The 21498-nt window shown below is 38.3% G+C and overlaps 1 protein-coding gene across 1 annotated transcript in view; it reads right to left on the reverse strand.

Annotated features, from left to right (window-relative positions):
• Window positions 1-785: 785 nt before the first annotated feature.
• EFL1 (elongation factor like GTPase 1) overlaps window positions 786-21498 on the reverse strand; it is a 57725-nt gene continuing 37012 nt past the window's right edge. Inside the window, exons 16-20 of the mRNA XM_065847866.2 lie at window positions 21214-21345; window positions 18635-18782; window positions 15978-16975; window positions 12355-12539; window positions 786-1344 (exon numbers count right to left, since the gene is read on the reverse strand). Coding sequence (XP_065703938.1) covers window positions 1156-1344; window positions 12355-12539; window positions 15978-16975; window positions 18635-18782; window positions 21214-21345 — 1652 coding nt within the window. The 3' untranslated portion in view covers window positions 786-1155. The remainder of the gene's footprint in view (window positions 1345-12354; window positions 12540-15977; window positions 16976-18634; window positions 18783-21213; window positions 21346-21498) is intronic.

The following is a 21498-nucleotide window of genomic DNA, read 5'->3' on the forward strand; positions in this document are numbered from 1 at the left end:
TTGCATGGTTATCTGAAACAGAACTCTCTGCAATTAGCAGAGACAAGAAGTAGCAGGAAGTCAGATTTAAAGACTTATATCCCATTCATTTAAAGAAATATCACAAACTCTTCAAGGACACCTATGTATTTAGTCTTAACCTTTGAGAATTCTTGTCATTTCCTTTTACAAATCTAAGCAGCCAAATGAGAAGATAATTAATGCATCACGTTTCTCTTCTACTCAAGGTTTCCATTTTTCTTAACTAAAACTCAGGCCATGTGAGGACTGTATTTCTTGTTAGTCTTGGTCTGTATCATTCTGGAGCATTCTGCATCCTAAACACCTGCAAACAGCAAGACATTTTGTATATTTTTGCAAGTGTTTCCTTCCACTGAATTCAAGACAAGAAGCTGAATGGGCAGAAATTTCTCCACTGGTCCTTAAGCACACAGGATTGGCAGATGTAGCTGTGAGCCTGGTTCAGAGGTGGCAGCTCCCAGCTTAGGATAATCTTAGGAACTTTGTAATAAGGTGTGATCTAAGGAGGGAAAAGAGACAAAACTTGCTTGGTTTGCAGTGCTTAGTCTTCCAAATGTGCTGGTTTTGCCCTCAGATTTAAAGAAGGTACATCGCTGCTTATGTGACTGCTTATGTGAGAAATTGGGTAAAACAATTAGTTTACAAACTCCTAATAGGGTTACATCTATTTGCATATAGGTAACTATGGAAAGTACTGGTGAGTAACAAATAAAGTGCAGAAATTGAAATAAATTTAAAAGACAGAGTCAGAAACATTAAGGAGCTAAATTCAGTGCATAGTTTATTTGTAACGAACTAGCTTACCAGCGCTAACTGTAATTACATCTGATAAATCATAAAGAAACAAATGAAATTAGGAGTTCTAATCCTGTGACAGAAGGTTCAATGTGGCAGTCAATTTTAAAAATTCAGACCAATTTCAATGAATATACCAATATTTTATTTAAATAAACAAACTATTTTCTCTGTATAAAAGTTGGAAAGGCTTAAGTTTATTGAAACATAAGCCACAGACATCATGGCATGTAAGAAAGTGGTGTCAAAGCAAAAAGTCCAGATGAAAGTCTGAATCTGCTGCATAGAAAATAACCCACTCACACTTAGCTGAGTCAGGCGAGAAAGAAAACGACACAGCTACTTATTTCTACTGAGAGTTCTTTGCTTTTCAGCATGTTCCACAATTTTCTCTTCTACATAAAGTCCCTTTCTCTTCCTTACTGCATTCATGTACTTGCGGGCCTGGTTCTCGGAGTCTGCCTTTTCCCCGAAGTGCAAATATTCTTCCTCAGTGGTTGGTACCCAGAATGGGTCACTTGAAATGATCTATGAAAAGAAAAATATAATAATAATACAAAGGTTTATTAGTACATTTCAGGTAATCAATATCTCTGAAGTAGAAGAATGCGAAAGTTGTGTAGATAGAGTTTTCTGGAAAGGCTGTTTCGACAGAAAACAAGAGTTAAGATAAACTACGTAGCACTTGCCATAAGAAGCCCGCAATAGCTTTTCAAATTCAGTTGCTTTTATCTGCAATTTTTTCTTTTAAAGCAAATTTAATTGCCAATCAGCAAACAATGCCAAACAGCGTTCAGAAAGTTCTCAGTTTTAAATAAAGATTTCCTTATTTAGAATATTATCTCACTATGATTTTATTAGAATTTATAAGAACTGAAAGTTTTTGCCCAGTTCTGTGCACCATGTTCTCCAACCCCTATGAGTTGGACAGATGGTTTAAAAATCATTGTTTCTGGTGCTAACATATTTAGCGGAGCTGTTCTTGCAGCTTAATATCTCAGAGACCGCCTCTAGAAGAGATTTCAGATCTGACAGAGAATAACTGGACGCATCTTTATCCCCAGTTCATCCTACAGACCTCACCCTTCCCAGACTATTATAGAGTGTGCCCAAGATCTAGTTATCTTACAAAGTCCTTAAAGCTTTTCTCATTTCATCCTGCACAGCAAAGCTACAACATTCCCCAAGAAAGTCTGAAGAGATATTTACTCTCAACCTTTGGGCTAAGCAGTTTTCACACAAATTCTAGGCTTAATGCTGAAGTGGCTGCCCAAAATGACAATTTCTTCCATTACTGGTAGTGACTCTCGCATTAATTTTCTCAAGCTGCCTAAATAATTCAGGCATACATACTGTTTCTAGAGCAAGTTATGGTGGCATCTGAAAATTTCTTTTAGAGGATCATGCCTATCTGAATGGTGTGAACACGCTGCAAAAGATGAGGTTAATTAGAACACACCATTTGTATTATCACACCATGGTAAGTAATGAGAAAGAGGAAGCCAGATCTACTGTTTCAATTGGAACCCCGGGCACCAGCTGGGCATCTCCTTTAGGAAGTCAGCAAATGTTAACAACCCTAATACACCTACACAGAGGTGTTACTGACACAGCGATACAAAAGAACTAGGAAGTTTTATCTTTTTAAAAGTTCTGATTGTGTAAGTGAAGGTGAGGGCAGAGACCAGATTGTCCCTCTCGTATTCACATCATCTCAACGAATAGAAGCAAATGCATATAGCAGGTGGCATCCATCGTTCCCCATATTCTGTTAATACAGTGCAAGCAAGCAAAAGGAAAAAATCTTTTCCGTATAATGCTCAAAAGCACTGTCATCACTTTGCTTACAATAGCAGCTGTCAGAATGGTGAGTCTGGGTTTCCTGGAATCAGAGCTGAGAAGCTTTTTAGGGCCAGAGCTATTGTTTGTATTCATGGGAACCGCACAGGGATGACTCTGGAATCTGCGACAGAAATTGAGTTTTTGTCTGGATAAAGTCCTAAATAATTAATTAGATTCTAAATGGATTAATACTTCTGGAATATGATGTAGCCATTTAACAGAAGGCTCTTACTGTGGATCCTGGAAGACCCACAGAAAAGACACCCACAAAAGTTACTTATTCTATGTTGCATGTCACTTCTTATTTAAAATTATTTAGATGTTTCCACATACTAATTTTTCAGTACAAAACTAAAACATATAGCCTACGAGTCATTTTAAAAACAGAAACGTGATAACAATGGAAAAAGTTACAATCCTAAACAAAATATTCAAGCAAAACAGCACTGGAAATTCAGAATAACATGCCTTCACTGGGAAGCACTGAGCCAGGGTGACAAGCAAATTATCACAGCCAAACTGTTTATATCCCAAGTATAAGAGGTAAAAGATGTCAAGAAGAACCAGTATTAGAAGAAAGACCCTATAAAACAAATGATGTAAGGGTATTATTAGCATGATGGTGAAATATGTTGTTAAATACCACCATACTTAACAAACACACCATGACTGTTTTGATAACTTGATCTTTTCTTCGGGAAGTTTTGGTAGGATTTGGGAATTTTTCTTAATAACAGCACAAACTAGCCACTGGCCTATGCTTAGTTTTGTTCAACACCAGAACAATTTGATGGGGACAACAGTGGCCTTAACTGCAAACTGCCCAGAAACAACAGATGAAACTCCTCCAAAGTGAGCCCGGCGGAGCAGCAAGACAGCTCCTGCTTCCTGCTTAGCACAACCGAGTATTTCTACACTACATCTGCAAGGCTGCTCTGGAAAGTGAATTATAAATCAAGGTTTGTGTAGCGAATCACTGGGCTAACATTTACTCTATTAAAGAACAAGTATTTTCTCTAAATGCAGCCCATATAAAATGCAATAGAGTAAAATGAATTAGTGCACAGCAGCTCATAGAATTCTTAAACCTATTATTGCAAATGCAATTCTTAGGTGATGGAAATGTTCCTTAATAGTATTGTTTAATAATATCTTCATTGATCTACTTTATAAAAGTCTTGGGTGATATATTTTTTTAAAGTATGACTATAAGCAAATCACTAGAATTCCATTATACTCAAAAACCACCAAATAGTTAAAATATGTGCTGAAGAGTGTGTTCCATAGCTCACTGCAGAACTATGAGCCCACTCTAGGTATAAATAAAACATTGTTTATAATGAAGTCAGTTGGGATTTGGTATTTTAAAAGAAGTTAAGAGATTACTTCAAATACTCTAAGTGCGAGGGTATTCTTGAGAAAAAGCAATCATTCCAAAGCAAGATATTTCATTAAATATCACAACTATTCAAACCAACACACCCAAACAATGAAGTCTCCTAAGACTTGTTTAGTAACAGCAAGCAGAATAGCATAGGCAAAGCAGCTGTCATTTTCTTTTAGCCTAACAACCTACACGTTAATTATCCAAACAATAAATGCCTGTACCTTTATCAGAAACATAATCGGAATACCTGTAACAATCCATAAAAATACAAATACTATGAGAGTACTATGTTAATAAGACAATGCAGTGTGTACTAAATTCTGCAAAGTATTATGTAAGCTAATCAAACTTTTTAATAAGATTTGAGTTAGAACAGATCGCTTCCAATTCAAGAGGACTTGGAATTTTAAGCCTTAATTTGAGGATGATTTATTATTTGTATTTCAGTGGCACCCAGATGGCTCCACTAGTGATCTGGGTCCCATTGTCTAAGTGTATTTCACAAAATGATGGTATGAAACAGTCTGTGCCTAAGGCAGTCTAATTATGCAAAACAAGGTTGAGAGAAGCATCAAAAGCAAACAGAAGGGATCTGCCTAGTTCATCCACAAGGTCAGGCAGCCTGGGAACACAGCCACGTTCCTGGTAGCATTTCCCCGACTGGTCCTTACTGCCTGATGAGGACAGAATATTTCTTTGGAGACAAATATCATCAGTGTGGAAAATGCTTTAGTTGCACCATGAATTGAAAGAGCAGTTTTACACTGTCTGGTGAAGATTTTAAGACCAGCAAGCAACATTTTGGCCTTTGTGAACTGCTTAATGAGAACTGCCAAGAACCACTAAATTCAGTGTGATCGGGCACTACCACAAGCAGCCCTTAACATGGCCGGAAAAACATTATGTCAGAAGCTGTTTTTCAAAAAAAATTCAAAAGAACTATTATGCACAATTTCAAAGATGATACAGGCTTCCGTGTCTCAGAACCATTTCTCCCTTAGAAAAATCCATGCTAGAAAGATACTTCAAGAACATTCACAGTTCAAATGGTGCCCGTCACTTAGTGACGACACAGACTATGCAACTTAGAGGGTACGGCTGATATGCACGTCTTAGATGTCTGAAGCAGCCCTGTCAAATGGAAACTACCTCTGCCTTTCAGATAAAATGATAGAACTTTGCAGAGGTGTACGTGAAATGTGACCTCAGAAAACTGTTACCTGCTGGGTTTTTGGTAATATGGTGGGTAACACTGTCAAAGAGCTTCTGCACTGAGCGCAACCAAATGGTGCAAGGTCCTTTAGATCCTGGCGGTGCGCTGCCACAACAGGGAGGGTACCCAGCAGGACTGAGGGCTGGGGGAGGCTCTAGCACTGCCTTGTACATTTTTGGGATGTGGAACAGCGGCATGGAGGACACGACAATCTCCAAAGTGGATAGAGGCTAATTTATTGATTGCACTGCTCCTGTGAGCTCAGATCCAGAAAGACCCATGATGTCAGTACTGAGTAAGCTTTTCCTGGAATATCACACCCAGTGTAATGTAGAGGTACTCAAGTGATGGGCTAAATCCCTGGATTTAACCAAGCAGTTACCAAGTCAGGAAAGCAGCACTGGCAGCACACGCTAGTGCCTGTACGGACAGGTCGTTTCCCAAGTCATTCCTTACCGCCAGATTCTAGAGTGGTGTTGCAAGGTGACATTTGGCAACTTCCAAAGCAATCTCCACATCAACAGCTGCTTTCCATCAGCCGCAGGTAAAACAGCTTGGTGCCAGCATATAACTGGGGGCTGCCACAGCCTGCAAACGTAGGGAAGTCTGAACACCATTTTTAAAGTGACTTCTATTCTACAGTGTTGAAATACTTTTGCTCAGCAATATACAATTGAAGAATAGGTAAAAATTATGATGAATTTTGCCATTCTGCTTTCAAAGCAGCCAGGTTCTCCGCCTGTCCTTGAAAGGAACCACGATTTTTAAAATCTCAAGGAAAGACTCTACAAGTTTGCATCTTTTCTTGGTGGTTGTTTAAGAAACTATGGGGTCTTACTGGTTTTATTCAGTGAAAACCCCTTTCATCACAGGTATCTCATTCCTCTATAAGCCTTTACAGACCCCAAATGCTTCCTATTCAGAAAGGAAGAGAATATTCTCTCTGCAGATCCAGCTTCTCCATCTTGCTGCACCGGTTCCAACCCAGGGGAACGCAGCTATCACCTCCTTTCCCACTCAGGAGTAGAGCGACTGTGGGAGGTGCTGAGCACCTGAAACACTTCCACAAAACATCATGCTGGGCATGAGGATTAAGTGGCAGAGGGTGGGAGGAGAAATATCTACAATATGCTGAAGAATTTTACAGAAGCACCTACACATAAATGTTCTCAAAACAAAAACAAGTCATACTTATTTTGTTAAAACACAAACTTTCACATTGTACCCAATACTTTGTGTACCAGCTCGCCTGTTTTATAAATAGCTAATCTCTATACCACATCCTGAAAGGAAAAAAAACAACAGCTAATTTGTAGCCTCCCTTTTCACCAATTGTTTGACTACCTTGTAGTTGAATCTTGGTTTCCCAGCACGCTGCCACTTTGCATCGCTACAGAACAACTGATGTATCAGACAAATAAACACAATATATCTTCTTCTCAAGATTACATGTACTTTTATATAGGCATTTAAAAGAAAGCCTGAAAACAGACTGCTTTCTTCATAACTAACTTGAAAAAAAACCTCCCAATTTTACTTCTGTTTTCCTTAGGAGTATTTTATCTCAACAGTTCTTCATTGTAAATTACAAGGTTTGGCAAAAATACCATTAGGAAAAAAAACAGAGAGTAAGCAAGACAGATGGAAGTTAGAAACCCAACAGAAAAGTTCACTTATTTTGTATCTACAGCCATCCTGCAAAAGCTTCAAAAATCCCCAAAAATATCAGGTTCATAACTTTTTGTTTTGCTTCTGAGGTTTAAGGGGATACAGAATAACTTGCAGTCAAACCTCAGATGTTTAACCTCCAGAGATGTATTAGGAGTGCAGATTCCCCACAAGTTAAATGAGTATCCACAAGTATTTCATAATTCAGAGATCCCATTCACAATATGGGATGGCCAAGGCCTTAAAATGCCTGAAGTCACATATGAGAGCTCCTCCTGCAATAAATATTGCAATAAGGAACATTTACATGATAAAATAAACTGATACAAGTTTATTTTGTCTTAAGAGCATAATGCTTGTTTGTTTCAATCAGTGACAGCTGAGCGTTAGCCTTGACTTCAGTCAGTAACTACAAACAGGAATCTGGGAACTGGAAAGAGAAGAGAAGTGTGGCTCTACTGTTGCATTTTCCCCTTTTACTTAAGAAATGTATTCAGGGGGAAAATTAAAGCCACACCACTACCACATTTATTTACTGTTTTAATTAGCTCCAGATGTCCTGGCCAATACAATGAGCTTTTCTTATTTGAAAGGTTCCAGGTTGCTCCTAGCATTCATTTACATGCTTCAACTGCCACTGGCACAATGATGTATGTAAAGTTAGAGTTCGAACCTAGCAGAGATTCACAGATTCCTAGAGTCTCTCTCATTACCTTAGTCTGCTTCCTCTTCAATGCAAGCCTAACAATCTCATCCAGCAGCTTCTATATTAAGCCCTCATCTGAGTTGTAAAATGACTTACATTTTGACAGGAATGAATTAAAATTCAGAACATAAAACTTCTAGATTCAGAATGCCTCTTATTCTTATGACTTACTACATGCAGTCCTCCTCTTACCTTTCTCCAGAGCCGTTAAGAATGACAGAATGATCACCCAGTTCGGACCCCCTGCCATGGGCAGGGACACCTTGCACTAGACCAGGTCGCTCAAAGCCCCGTCCAGCCCGGCCTTGAACACTCCCAGGGATGGGGCACCCAAAGCTTCCCTGGGCAGCCTGTTCCAGTGCCTCACCATACTTGATAGTGAAGAATTTCTTCCTCATATCTAATCTAAATCTGCCCTCTTTCAGATTAAAACAGTTACCCCTTGTCCTATCACTACATGGCCTTGTGGAAAGTCCCTGCCCAGCTTTCCTGGAGGTCCCCTTTAGGTACTGGAAGGCTGATACAGGGTCTACCTGGAGCCTTCTCTTCTCCAGGCTGAACAACCCCGACTCTCCCAGCCTGTCCGCACAGGAGAGATGCTCCAGCCCTCCGATCATCTTTGCAGCCTCCTCTGGACTCACTCCACCAGGTCCATGTCCCTCTTACGTTGGGGCTCCAGGGCTGGACGCAGCACTGCAGGTGGGGCCTCAGCAGAGAGGAGCAGAGGGGAGAATCACCCCCCTCCACCTGCTGGCCACGCTCCTCGTGGTGCAGCCCAGGGTATATAGTACATTCTAGACACTATTCTACTTAGAAGGGACACTGAGAAAGAATTCAGATTAAACATGTGTTTACAGTGTGCCCATGCCCTACCCACCCCCAAGAAAAGAAGCGTGTCTAACAGCCAATCATTATGCAATTTAAAATATGTGAGTTAACAGGAATATTATATATTCTGCAACTTTACAACCAGTAGACATCTTTGACAATTTCCGCACTTGCTGAGAATTCAATCAGCATCTGAATAGAGCCACATGCATTTTTCTTTAAACTATAACACAGATTTCCCAAATGGGATTAGAGCTCCATTATTCTAAGCATTGTGCAATCACAAATATCTTCTTGTTCAAAGAACCTTATGATTAAGATAAAATGACATGACTGAGTGAAAGATGTAGCTGCAAAGAATCAAGAGGGAACAAAAGAAACAGATTCAGACAAAAACATACAATAATTGAAGGTGTGTTATTAATTCAAGGATTAAAAAAATACAAGGAGTTCATAATTATCCCAAAGTTATATATTTCAAGCTAAGAACTCAGAAGAAAGTTTATGGAGAAATCTAAGAAAATATAGCCAAGTAACCCAAACACACTTAATATTTGCCTAGGGATTTATCAAGAAAAATACTTGGCTAACTTTTAAAATTAATTTATTTAAACTGGGATCAAACTTAAAGCCCCCGTGATCGGTTGGTTGCTGCCATCCTCTACAGGCAGGAATAAATTGTATAAGCACGACAGAAGAAATTAATAGAAAAGGTGTGTATGACAAGCCAGACCTCAATATGTGTATTGTTTCAGCCCCTGCGGCTGGAGTAACCTGAACTACACAAATACATTCATTAATTGAAGAAAAATAAATGGTAATTTCATTTCCACAGAGATCAAAATAGCTTCAATTAGATGAGGGCTCTGTCACTGACCTTCCTAGGTTTTACTCTACAATTCATACTAATGAAATACAAAAATAACTAAAAAATTAATTCAAACCTAATTTCTTTAAGCATAATTTAGGCATGTGATTTCCATGAGATCAAGTGGTTAAAAGTTTAAAAATACCAAAAAGTGTCTATTTCACTATCTGTGAAATAGGGATAACAACAGTTTAGAAAGAATCGGTATAGAGAAATACGTGTCCCAGGTACTCAGTTAATGAGCTGAGCACACTGAGAAAATACCACTGACACAGAATTGAATCAATGTCAGGGAAGGGTTTGGATAGAATGCAATTAAAGCAGCAACTAGACACTCGGTAACATAGGAAATGCAAAAATAAAACCAAGTAACTACTGCACTCCCTTTCCTTTTTTGGCACTATGGAAAAATTGTGGAAAAAGATTACCCAGAGTCCACATTATGTTATCTAACACAACGATACATTGAATAATTGAGATTCAAATAAAATGCTGGTGTTTATCATGTATATACATAAACCACCATAATTCATTGGTAGTGGAGCAATGTCAAAGTCATGCCTAATACCTGATGAAACCTGAGAGGGTATCTAATTTATTGGGGGTTTGGTTTTGTTTTTAGCAGAATACGGAAAGAAAAAGCAGCAGAGAAAAGCTCTCATGTGATCTGAGACACAAACCCATTTTTGCTGGCATGTCTGTCATACCACCATACTGAAAATTCTATTTATTTAGCAATTCTGCTGATGTGAGGGTAGCGTGCACTCCCTCTGCCATCACCGCAGAGCCAGCATTGCTTGTAGCTTAATAAAAGGCTTATTTTGTCACAAAAATATGTGAGCATGTCCTTCAATGTGACAAAAAAAACCCAACACAACAACCCTCCCCACCAACAGATTTGCCAGATGGAAAGGTGACTGGCTGACACAATCATTTTTCCTGCCATCAATACATTTTAACATAGGAACTGTAATTATAATCTCTCCAGAGGGAGAGCTTTAGAAAATGTTGCCGGTTGTTCAAATCTCCCTCTCTGATGCATATCTGTAATTATGTGTGAACATTTTCTTATGTAAAATTCATAACATATGACAGAGTGAACATATACACAAGGTCTGGGGATAGAAGGGAAGGTCAGAGAGGCAAGGGGTTTATGTTTGTGCTTAGTATTGGAGCACAGTAGCTACAAATCCTAAATAAACCGGCACAGAACAATGGTGAGCTGGAATTCACATCCTTCTGACTGATATTCCTTCAGGGCACTGATATCAGAGCCCGTTCAGACAAAAGACCAGTTAAGCCACAAAACCTCACCAGCTGCTCTTCAGATGAGAACATCCCAAACTGACAAGATGCTGTGTGCAATACTGCCAGCACTCCTGGTCTGAGGTACCTCCGCTGTCACTGCCTCCACCTACATCTCTGGACTCACAAAGCCGATGCATACACCATCCCCGGACTCACAAAGCCGATGCATACACCATCTATAGAGCATTGCCTTGTTTTTCCTCCTTCTTTTTCATATAGTATAGCTCTGCTTATCCCTTTTGTGGTTCTCTGTGAAGTCAGACTAAGTTACAAGATGATTAAATGAATCAGTACTGAGGGAGGAGAGGTAAGGCACTGGTCCGCTGCATTTTCTAACTCCAGTAAGGTACCACTGCCAAGAAAGACATAATGTACTTTTCTAAGTGTACTGTTTCAAGGATTCTCAGCTCTTTTGACAGCACATGACTCAGCTGGTTTGCAGAAATCCTCCTTTTCCATTAGCATCCGCATAAAATTCCTGAGGCAGTTACAACCATTACTAACAAAGAAATACTGCTAGGGAGATATTTAACAGACACTACCTACCAGGACAATTTAGCTACAGGAAATGAGGAAGAATCTACGCCACATGAAAAATCGGCACACACTTCAGAGAGAAACAGTGGTAAACAGACCTTAACTGGCAACTGCATGGAGTATTACTGACCTCAAAAATCTTCAGTTGTTTGTACTCGGAGACTTGACATTTGAGGTCACAAAATAAATCAGGAGATGAAACAAACACAAACAACAAAAAGACCTAATCCATTTACAAAAGTGTCTATGGTCCTAACACCAAATGAAGGAACACTTGACTAAAAAGAAATAACCAACAAACAAAGAGAAAAACTTAAGGCTTTAGTTATTTTAAAGATTGCCTGTGAAAAGTTTATACGCACTGACTCTTGCCCCTGAACCCAGTTTTAGCTCCTTCAGTGGAATCTTCTGAGGAGCTCTACAATGCAGGTTTGTCTTGAACAAGGAACTCTGATTAACAGCTTTTTATATTTCTCCTTGAAGATCTAATATCCACACCACAGGAACAAAACACAGTGCACTCTCAGCTGATGACACTCCTCATCAGCTTTCCCATTTCCGTATTTCCTTTACACCTCCACTTTCACCTCTTCATTTCTATAAGCGACAAAGATGGCCAAATTAAATAATTTTGAGGACACCTCAACTTAATATCACCAGACTTCATTTTGAAAGCATTATATCTATTCACTTTGCCTTTAAATATGAAAATATATGTTGACTTGGAAAATATAAGGACAAAAAAATACCTAGATGTCTGCTAACCCCTAAAAGGTTAACTCTCATAGGCATTAGATTTGTTGATACATTTTCTATTAGTGGGAGGTTGGGGTTTTTTGTGTGTTGTTTCCATTTCCCAAATAAGTTTACCAGACAACTCATTTAAAAAACGCACAGAAAATTGAGGAAAACACATCTATGAAGAATCAGTTTCATTTGTGAAGGACTTACTTTCTCTTGAAATAAAAAAGCATCCCATCTAAATATATAAATACATTTCTGAAGAGCATATCCATAAAAGCAAATAAGACTAACATAAAGCTACTTTTTCCCTCTTCACTTCAAAGAGGAATTAATCAATTGTCTTGACCAAAACTTAACCTTTTCCGTTTATTATTCCAGTCTGCCACATCTACAGGAAATAGATCACCAAAACAGATGGAGTGAATAGATATTTTTACCTCCCAGTGGCTGAACACCAGCTGCGGACTGGCCAGGCCACTGGTTCTCTTCCTGATTTCATCAGCAAAACCAAAGCTTTCTGCTACTGGCAGGACTGCCTTAATAATAAACACATCCGTCCCCTCTTTCATCTCTTCTTGTAACACTCGGCCTTCTCTTTTGGACAACACAGCATAGACACGACCTGAAAAGACATAATTTTGATGAGTTTACTGATATATTTATATTCTGCATCATGAAGAGAAATACATAAATATTTATTTAGAAAACTCCAGCATTAAGTAAAACACACAATTTGACTAAAATTCTTCCCTGTAAGTGGATCAATTAAATTAAAACAAGCAACATATTCTGCCAGTACAATGTGCAGAATTATATGAGTAACCTTTAATTAATTGTTACTACTGTATGGATCTAGATCATACTCACACTAGGTGCATTTTATGCAATTGTACGGTTAATTTTAAAGGCAGTTTGCCAGATTATTTGCCTACCTTGCTTTATTTCTTACAACCAAATATTTGAGAAACATTACTAAGAAATATTACTGTGTTTCAGGAACCATATCGTGACTACCTTTAGAAGCTTGTTTGGATCACTGTATCCCTATATGGTACTTGTCCCAGACACTACAGTGCCATTCTAATCACAGTTTATCTGAAACACTACATATTTATTACACTTAATGTGTTCAATTAGCTTTTTAATTAATTCAGCTTTGAGTTAGTCATGGATAGTTTTTATTTCTCTTTTCCAAATGAATGTTCAGTCCATTGAAACACAGTGTATGTATCATGAAAGTAGCTGTGAAAATGCCCATGTTCAACATTACAGCAGGCACTGATTTTTTAAAATGTTTTTGCAAACTTATGGGCTAAGTATTCTACAGACAGAGCCTGGCAAATACACGTGTTAATCAAGATAATAAAAACACAAGAAAACCTCTGCACTGCAAAAATGTTTTAGGAATACCTTCATTTACAAATGGGAAGAGTTAGTAAGTATTAGATGTACAAATAAACTTTAAAAGTACCTTGTAGTGAAGAACAAGTTTATATCAATTGCTAAGAAGTTCAAATATTTATATTATATTGCACTGAAAACACATGAATGCATGTTGCTACCTTGTAAATAGCTGGGCAGTACTAACTCTTACTGGAAATAACTAGAAACACCCAGTACTTAGGAATACATGCTACCTATTCTATACTATATCCACATAGACGGATTCGCATATATACTGTAAGCCTTTTGTGCGATACCAGAGGAAATGTTGGAGTGCATTTATTTGCAATTATATTTTTAATACAGAATCTGGCACTTGTTCAGATAATTCAGCCCAAGCAGACAGCTAGTACAGCTAAATCTTCCTGTTGGATGCAGGTCATGAAGCATCAGTTCAGCACCAATCAGGGTTTAGAGTTCTCTAATAAAATGTGGGTTGAAGTGTTCTTTCTGCCATCACTGATCATTTTAGCTCCTCATGCCCTTACCAGGATCTGCTCCTCTGACTGAGCTTCACCTTTATTATGCACAACAGTCATCTTACTGCTCATCAGGCAATTGAGGAAATACTTAAGACTCTATATTTAAAATCACAAAAAGATCAAGGCATTCTGAAGATAAGTCACGGACTTTGCCACGCATGTATAGCCTTTGTTAACATAATTAAGCAATTTCAAGTCTACAGAAATTTCAGTGAGTCCGGAAAATTCTCAGATATCAAAGGGTCACAACTCAGTAACTGCTTCAAAATGCAAGTTTAAATATACACGCTGCAAAAGAGCATCACGCTGGCCACTGTAAATATACTGTGTATGTACCACACAGTATATATTAAAGCCATTTTTTAAAGCAAATAAGTTCAAAACCACTTTATAGGTTATTCATATTAGACTCCAAAATATTTATTCTACTGATCGTTTTAAGTAGGACTTGGAAAGTTTTGCACACAAATTAATGAGATAAATAAGGTAACATTTATCACAAAGCACTTTAGATGTACATATTTTATGGTCATAATTCACTGAAGATTATTCTTTGAAATCATAAAAGCCAGAAGACAATTTATAGCTTACTAAATGGTTCGTAGCTACATGTATGTCATCCAAGCAGTCACGAGTATTGCCTCAGCTAATAGCATCACAAAGAGGTGATATAAGGTCTTCAGTTTTACCACTATAGGCAGACTGCAGTATACTGAAGAAATACTGGCTCTACCTCTACATTAATAAGTTGAATGGATTTAGCACCATCAATCACCAACATCTTCCTATTCAAAATAGTTAAAACGGTTATTTTGAAAATCTGATGCTACTTCAAAAAGAAAGCCTTGTTTCCATATTGAATAATACAGGCCCCAGTACTGACCCCTGAGGCACTGCACTGGATCCAGGTCTCAACTGGACTCTGCCCCATTGACCACGACTCTCTGGCTTCTTCCCTTCAGCCAGTTCCCAGTCCACCTCACTACCCGATTGTCCAGACCGCACTCCCTCAGTTCAGCTGTGAGGATGCTGTGGGAGACTGTGTCAAATGCCTTACTCAAGTCAAGGTAGACCATGTCCACCGCTCTGCCATCATCCATCCATCTTGTTATGTCCTCATAAAAGTCAATTAGGTTGGTCAAGCACGAATTCCCCTTGGTGAAGCCATGTTGACTGCCCCTAATGACCCTCTTATCCCTGATATGCCTTGAGATGGCACCAAGGATAAGTCGTTCCATCACTTTCCCAGGGATGGAGGTGAGGCTGACTGGTCTATAGTTACCCAGGTCCTTTCTTGCCCTTTTTGAAGACTGGAGTGACATTTGCTTTCCTCCAGCCCTCAGGCACCTCTCCCGTTTCCCAAGACTTGGCAAAGATGATGGAGAGTGGTCCATGATGCTTGTGTGCACAACAGCTGAGATTTTTACAGCAAATAACTGAATATTCAATTATTGTACATGGGATATGCTATAATTTCTGTCATGAGTAGTACAGTCAAAGGAAATTTGCTGATAGCTTAAATGTAGTGGAAGACAGTTTTAAACAAAATCTTGGTGCGCTGGATCAGATTAACTGTGCAAGCAATTCCCATGGAAAACTCCAAGAACAAATGCTTGGGTAAGTTAAGAATTGTTGTAAATAGGTCATAAAAACAAGTTTAAGTAGGTGTAAGCGGTAAGGTAATATAAGTGACACAAATTTGGTATGCACGGAGTTTGCAAAATGAGCAACTTGCATACCAGAACGATACAGATGCTACTAAAAAAAATATTAAAAAATCTACCCAGCTGGACTGTTACAATAATTTAAGGTTCTCTCTTTTTCTTGATTTTGTTTCTATATTGATTATTATATTAACTCAAAACATGTTGAAATGGCATTAACTAAGATTTTGCACTCCTTTTACAAACAGGATAGATTTCCTCACCTCTTCATGGAACTAATCCTTAATTATGAGGCAGAATGTCCATTCACAGGCATCAGAGAGGCATTGTAGAAATTTACTGGAGAACTATAAAAAACTTCTGAGAAAAGTTTTAATCAAGTTACACTTTCTGGTTCAGTCTAATTTATAAAATCTCACCTTGGAACTCAGGAAGGAAATTCTCAACAAAGGTTTACTTTGTCTGTCTTACCTAAAACTTCTGCAGTAGCCATAATTTCACATGTGTACATTGCTGCCATAAGCCTCTGTGGTTTTGCTTGCAAAGCATAACGACACGCTTCCTTCATGGTGGCAATCAGTTGTCCAGAGAAGGGACCATAACAATCTGCAAGTAAAACTTCTCCCTTGTGTTTACTAATTTTCTCAGGTGATTTTGTAACACTTTGACTGCTGTCCTGGTGTTCACTCGCACTGCAAGCTTCATCGGTGCAACTGCTTGCCAGAGTGGTATCTTCTTTATGTTCTGTGGCATCACATTCCACTGAATCCTGACTACTAGTTGACAGCATCTCTCCAACTTTATTCATTTCCCATTTTTCCACTGTAAAACAAACACCCATGAGGGGTTCTTCACACATGGGACCTGAAAGGGTAGCCAGCTGAAATCCACTTACTATGCTGTTGTCAAAGTCTCTGTATCTACCGACTTCTTTCACAGCGTTCCCAAGGCACTGCCACACAGACCTTTTATAGCCCTCAAAATTATATAGCAAAATATTAGGCCCACACTTCCGTGGTCCAAATGACCAGATTTGATCAACAGCATTTCTCCATTTTCTTCCCGTCAGATTTTGCTCCAACTTTTGTTTAAATTCCTTGATCCTATCAAGAGTCTTCTGATTTATCTCATGGGTTTTTTTATCCTCATTCAGAGATGTGTTAAATTGCTCCATAGTTCGAATTAAGTCACTGTTTTCTTCAAGAAGTCGAGTTACCTCCTCAGGAAGTGGCACTGCTCTTACACTGAGAGTAGCTTGTTTATTTGGAGTAGATATTGTAACAAGTCCATCAGAATCGACCTGAATACCTTCAGGAATTTTATTCTGGTCCTCTTTCGTTTGGTGTATGACAGCAACTTTCTGCTGTTTTCCTATTTCTTCATTCACCATATCAACTTTTGGAGGTCTCGTTATTGTCTCTCGGAATGGTATAATAGGCGCTGATACACTAATCTGTACCTTTGCAAACCTATAAAGTAAAGTTTAAAAATTAGTTCAAAATTTATAAAATACTTTTAAACTTGGGAGGGGGGAGAGGGAAGGTAGGGCAATGGTCTTAACACAGAACAGATGATCTTGAATAAATTTGATTGCAACACAGATTACTAGATAATGCACGTCAAACTCAACTCTTAAAAGAGTTATGTACTTCAATAAAGTAGCATTTCCTCACATCTTCAGAAAGATTTGGAAAGAAACTGAAAAAACTAAAAGCAATAGCACTGCTGTGCCCCTGTATAAATCCCTCATTCACCCACATCTTTTGCAACTATGTGCTGTTGTTCTCTCCCATCAAACAAGGTACAATAGAACTACAAGAAAATGAGAATAAGGATGATCAGAGGAATGAAACTGAAAGCAGCCTTCAGATGTTTCAAGGATACAGAGGTCTACAAAATCATGAGGGGTATGGGGCAGACTGATCGGGATTAACCAATAACCAAACGACAAGAGGTTCTGAACTCAAAACGATTAAGCATTATGGTCGCTTTGTTTTTACTTCTCCCCAGACATCTGCCACGCTGCTGGAGACACGATGCTGAGCAAGATGGACACCCTATTTGAACCAGAACACAGCTGTTCTTAGAGTGAGATACTCTGAAAAGATGAAGCACAGGGTAAGCTGAACAGGCTTTAGTAAAGGCGTGTGGAGCCACCAGATGCTATATCCTCACGTTTTCAGATCAAATACTCCCTCTGCAGCTAAGAAGGCTTGGAGATCTGATACTCCCGTTTTCCCCACACTTCTGTTACAGCAGATTCAAATCCACACAACGCTGCGCTGCCCACATGCGTGAAACTTCACACGGCAGCACAGGAGCAGGAGGATTGATGTAGGGAAAAAAAGCTCCCAGTGGCTTCACACTGTGATTAGCTGGTGGAAGCCTAACCCACTGCTCTCCTTCCAAATCTAAAGGATCATTCTGAATGGTGATCTGGTAACAATGTAAATACACAGGGCACTATTCTGAGGGTAGAAGTCAACGACTGCCTACAGTGGAATGCCTTTAAGGTGGCTTGAGGAGCAAATTTCAAGTGAAGCAGCTACTCCCAAGTATCACCAGAGGGACACATTCGTTACAGAATGAGGCCAGATAATTAGTTCATGTGTAGACCTGTGATTAGTAGCAGCAAAACCCAATCCCTCTCCCGAATACAACCTAAGCAGATTTACATTGTACAGTCGTTCCAATTAAAATTAAGTTATAATTTTTTAATAAAGTTACTTATGTGAGTACAGCTTTATACAAAACTAAAACATAAACGAAAGAAACTATGGGAGATAATTAAAACAAACTGACCATTAACTACAGACAAAAATTAAACCATCAATTCTATACCAGAAAACCCTATTATTTCAGGTCATTAAACACTCTTAAGTTTGTTAGAAGAGTTTATATTGGAAGATTCTCAAAGACAATAAATTCCCTAATGGAAAGAAACAAACACATTTGTTATATTCTGGATGAATCTTATTTTTGGGCTAATTAAGAAAAGGCAAGAAAAGTCAATGAGGTTGGTCAAGCATGTCAATGCACGATAAAAGGATGAATTACTTACATACTGCATGGACATACAACAGACACCTACTGAACTAAAAATATGTCTTCCTCCTTGCCCCTCTAACCTTTCTTTCAGGTCATCCAAGCAGCGCTGAAGATGAACTTCTCCTGCTGTCACTAGCACATGCTCTCCTGTCTCCTGGATTAAAACTTCAACACATGGATCAGCTTGGTTTAAAAGCTTCATTCCTCTGACCAACTGAGGCATATCACCTGGTAAAATAAGGTATTATTAACAAAGAAACACCAAAGGAGGAATACTTGAAGCAGGTTATACTTAAAAAGATAAATAGTAACACTCTTTTTTATAGAAGTCTAAACACAAATACACATTTTAGGAATACTCAAAAACTTTCAGCTAGGTTTGGAGGTCTTTCTGTGGGCTAATTTCTGCTTATGAATCACAAGGAGTGGTATGGTTTAGGAGCAGCAACTGAAGTTATAATCTATACTCATAATTTATCACCAAGAATTTACATATTGATGATAAATTCACATTGTACAACCATAACCATGATACATTTGAATAGATTGCACATTTTTGTTTTACATAGTTTTACAATAGGTTTAGCATATCAAGCTATGTTATCTTCCTTCCTATATACAATTCACTACAGACACAGCTCATAATAAAATTAAGTGTTATTGATATGAAACGATTAACAATTTCAGGATTTCACTCCTCATTTTCACAAATTATGAGAACATATAACCTTCCTTATTTATTACAACTGTTTAAAGTCATCTTTCAGTGAGTAATTGTATTTCTTCGCAATCTTTCATTCCTAAGTGTAGCAACCGGTATACTGCTAACGCTTAAAATGCTCCAAATACGTAAGTACTAACACGTTAACTTTACTAAAATAAAACCAAAAATAATTCCATACGGATTAATTATAAGGTATAAGAACAAACAAAGCACAAGAAGGATTTAAACTAGCTGGAAGCCACCGAGAAGCTTCAGTGCTACTACAGCCTAAAGAGAATGTGAGACCTTTTCAGTGAAACAAGACACAGCTGCCCCTAAAATGAAGGTGTTTAAAAAGAGTTAATGGAGAATGAACAACCACAGCTGAGTCAAATTTGGCTAGATTACATTAAAGCCATGCATAAACACCTCACCTCAGCTGCCTTTCCTAATTAATACAATTAATACAAATTAATTATGATTCTTCTTTTTATTTTACCTATGGGGTAAAGAATACCCACAAGCTTCCTAGGAATGCATATTCATATTCAGAAGGAAGAGTGACATTGAAGTTGTCATTCTCTTGGAGACTATTAAAAGAAATATGATATTGTATATTTAATTCTAAGCTTGTAAAGGTATAATAGAAAAGCATCCTTGAAAACCAGACATGAAAATAAACAAAAAGTGGAAAAAACACAGTGTTAGTTCACATGGCGAACACAGTTGAACAAAGATTTTCATTTAAGCCCACTGAGAGGGATGAGTAGATTTTTTGAGCTTATGGCAACCATATCAGAATGTGGATGTGGATGCGAAGATGTGCAGTAATTTTTCAAAATATACATAAAGAAATAATTTGTATTTATTTGAGTCACTTCCCCAAACAAGCAGGTGCAGTTTTGAAGGAGGTTTGCTGTGGCAATCCAAGGCACTTGTGTGTGCCAATGTGCCAGAGCCACCTCAAGACTATCCGCAGCTCACCAGACAACTGATTGCTTCCAAACTGAGCCTGCAATGGCCAAATTTTGCATAGCTTTCTGTTAGCGCAAGCGCCAGCTGATTTTCAGGAAACTTTTGCACTTGTAGCTACATTTGAGGCTTCTGTCCCTCTAACAAATTTAGTTCAAGCCATAGATTGAGAAGTTACTAGTGAGAAGAAATTAAGCAATGGTGTAAGAATGATACAGCTTCATTTCCATAAGGAAAAAAATTACCCCCAAAATCAGTCAGTAGTTCTAGATTTATGTTTCTTTAACATTTCCAGTTTAATACTACACTCAGTAGAACCAGTAATTTCCAATATTTTAAAACTGCTTTAACAAATGCAAGATGTACAATATATGATTATCTGTTATTCAAACATGCAGGACAAACAGCTGCTAAACTGTCCAATCACATTTGGAAAAACATGTAATCTTAGTGTTAAGAGTATTTTGTAACTGAACAGAAAGACGGTTATTTTTGTTCTACTAACACTACAATAACAAATGGAAATTGGGCTGAAATTCAAATATAGCCAGAGATACACTACTCTGTAGAGAAGGCAGAGTGGGGAATAAATTTGAAGCAGTACTGCAGATCTGTGCCATGAACCTAGTGACATCGTATAAAAGAATACCAGCAGAAGTGAAAAACGCAAAGATACCTTCACAGTATAGGAATAGTGAACCTTTATAGTCACATAGTGTCTTCCTTGTGGAACAGCTAAGTCTGCCCATAAAGGGCACAAGGTCATCTGTTATCTCCTCACCCACTGAGCCACGAGCTGGCCAGCTAGAAGAATTCGCAAGGACAATAAAGTATGGCCCTCTAGGCAACAAATACATTCATTTTACACTGGGTCAGTCTCTGATTCAGTGGATAGATCATTAACTAGCCAAATCGCTAAAGCTGGGAAGCTGCACTGCTACCACATTGAATTTGCGTTACCATCCCCGTTTTCTTTAAACTTACTTGGATGTTTGGGTTCAACAGCCACCCGCACAATCGGTGTAGCTTCAAAGTTGAGAGGTGTAAATGGTGAACAAGCTGGCGATGTTGACAGTGTTGCAGACTTTAGCACAAAATCTTGCAGACCTCCTATTCCTAATGGAAATTGGAAAAAGAAAAGTAAAACGACAAAAAATCACCCACTGTCATATTACATGTGACTATAAACATGATGGCAAAGCTGAAAAAAAGCTGAAATTATTCTAATTACAAAACTCAGATTCAAAATCCCTCACTGTCCATATAAAG

The sequence above is a fragment of the Patagioenas fasciata genome, chromosome 12 (genome assembly GCF_037038585.1).
Source record: "Patagioenas fasciata isolate bPatFas1 chromosome 12, bPatFas1.hap1, whole genome shotgun sequence".
Classification (NCBI taxonomy): Eukaryota; Metazoa; Chordata; class Aves; order Columbiformes; family Columbidae; genus Patagioenas; species Patagioenas fasciata.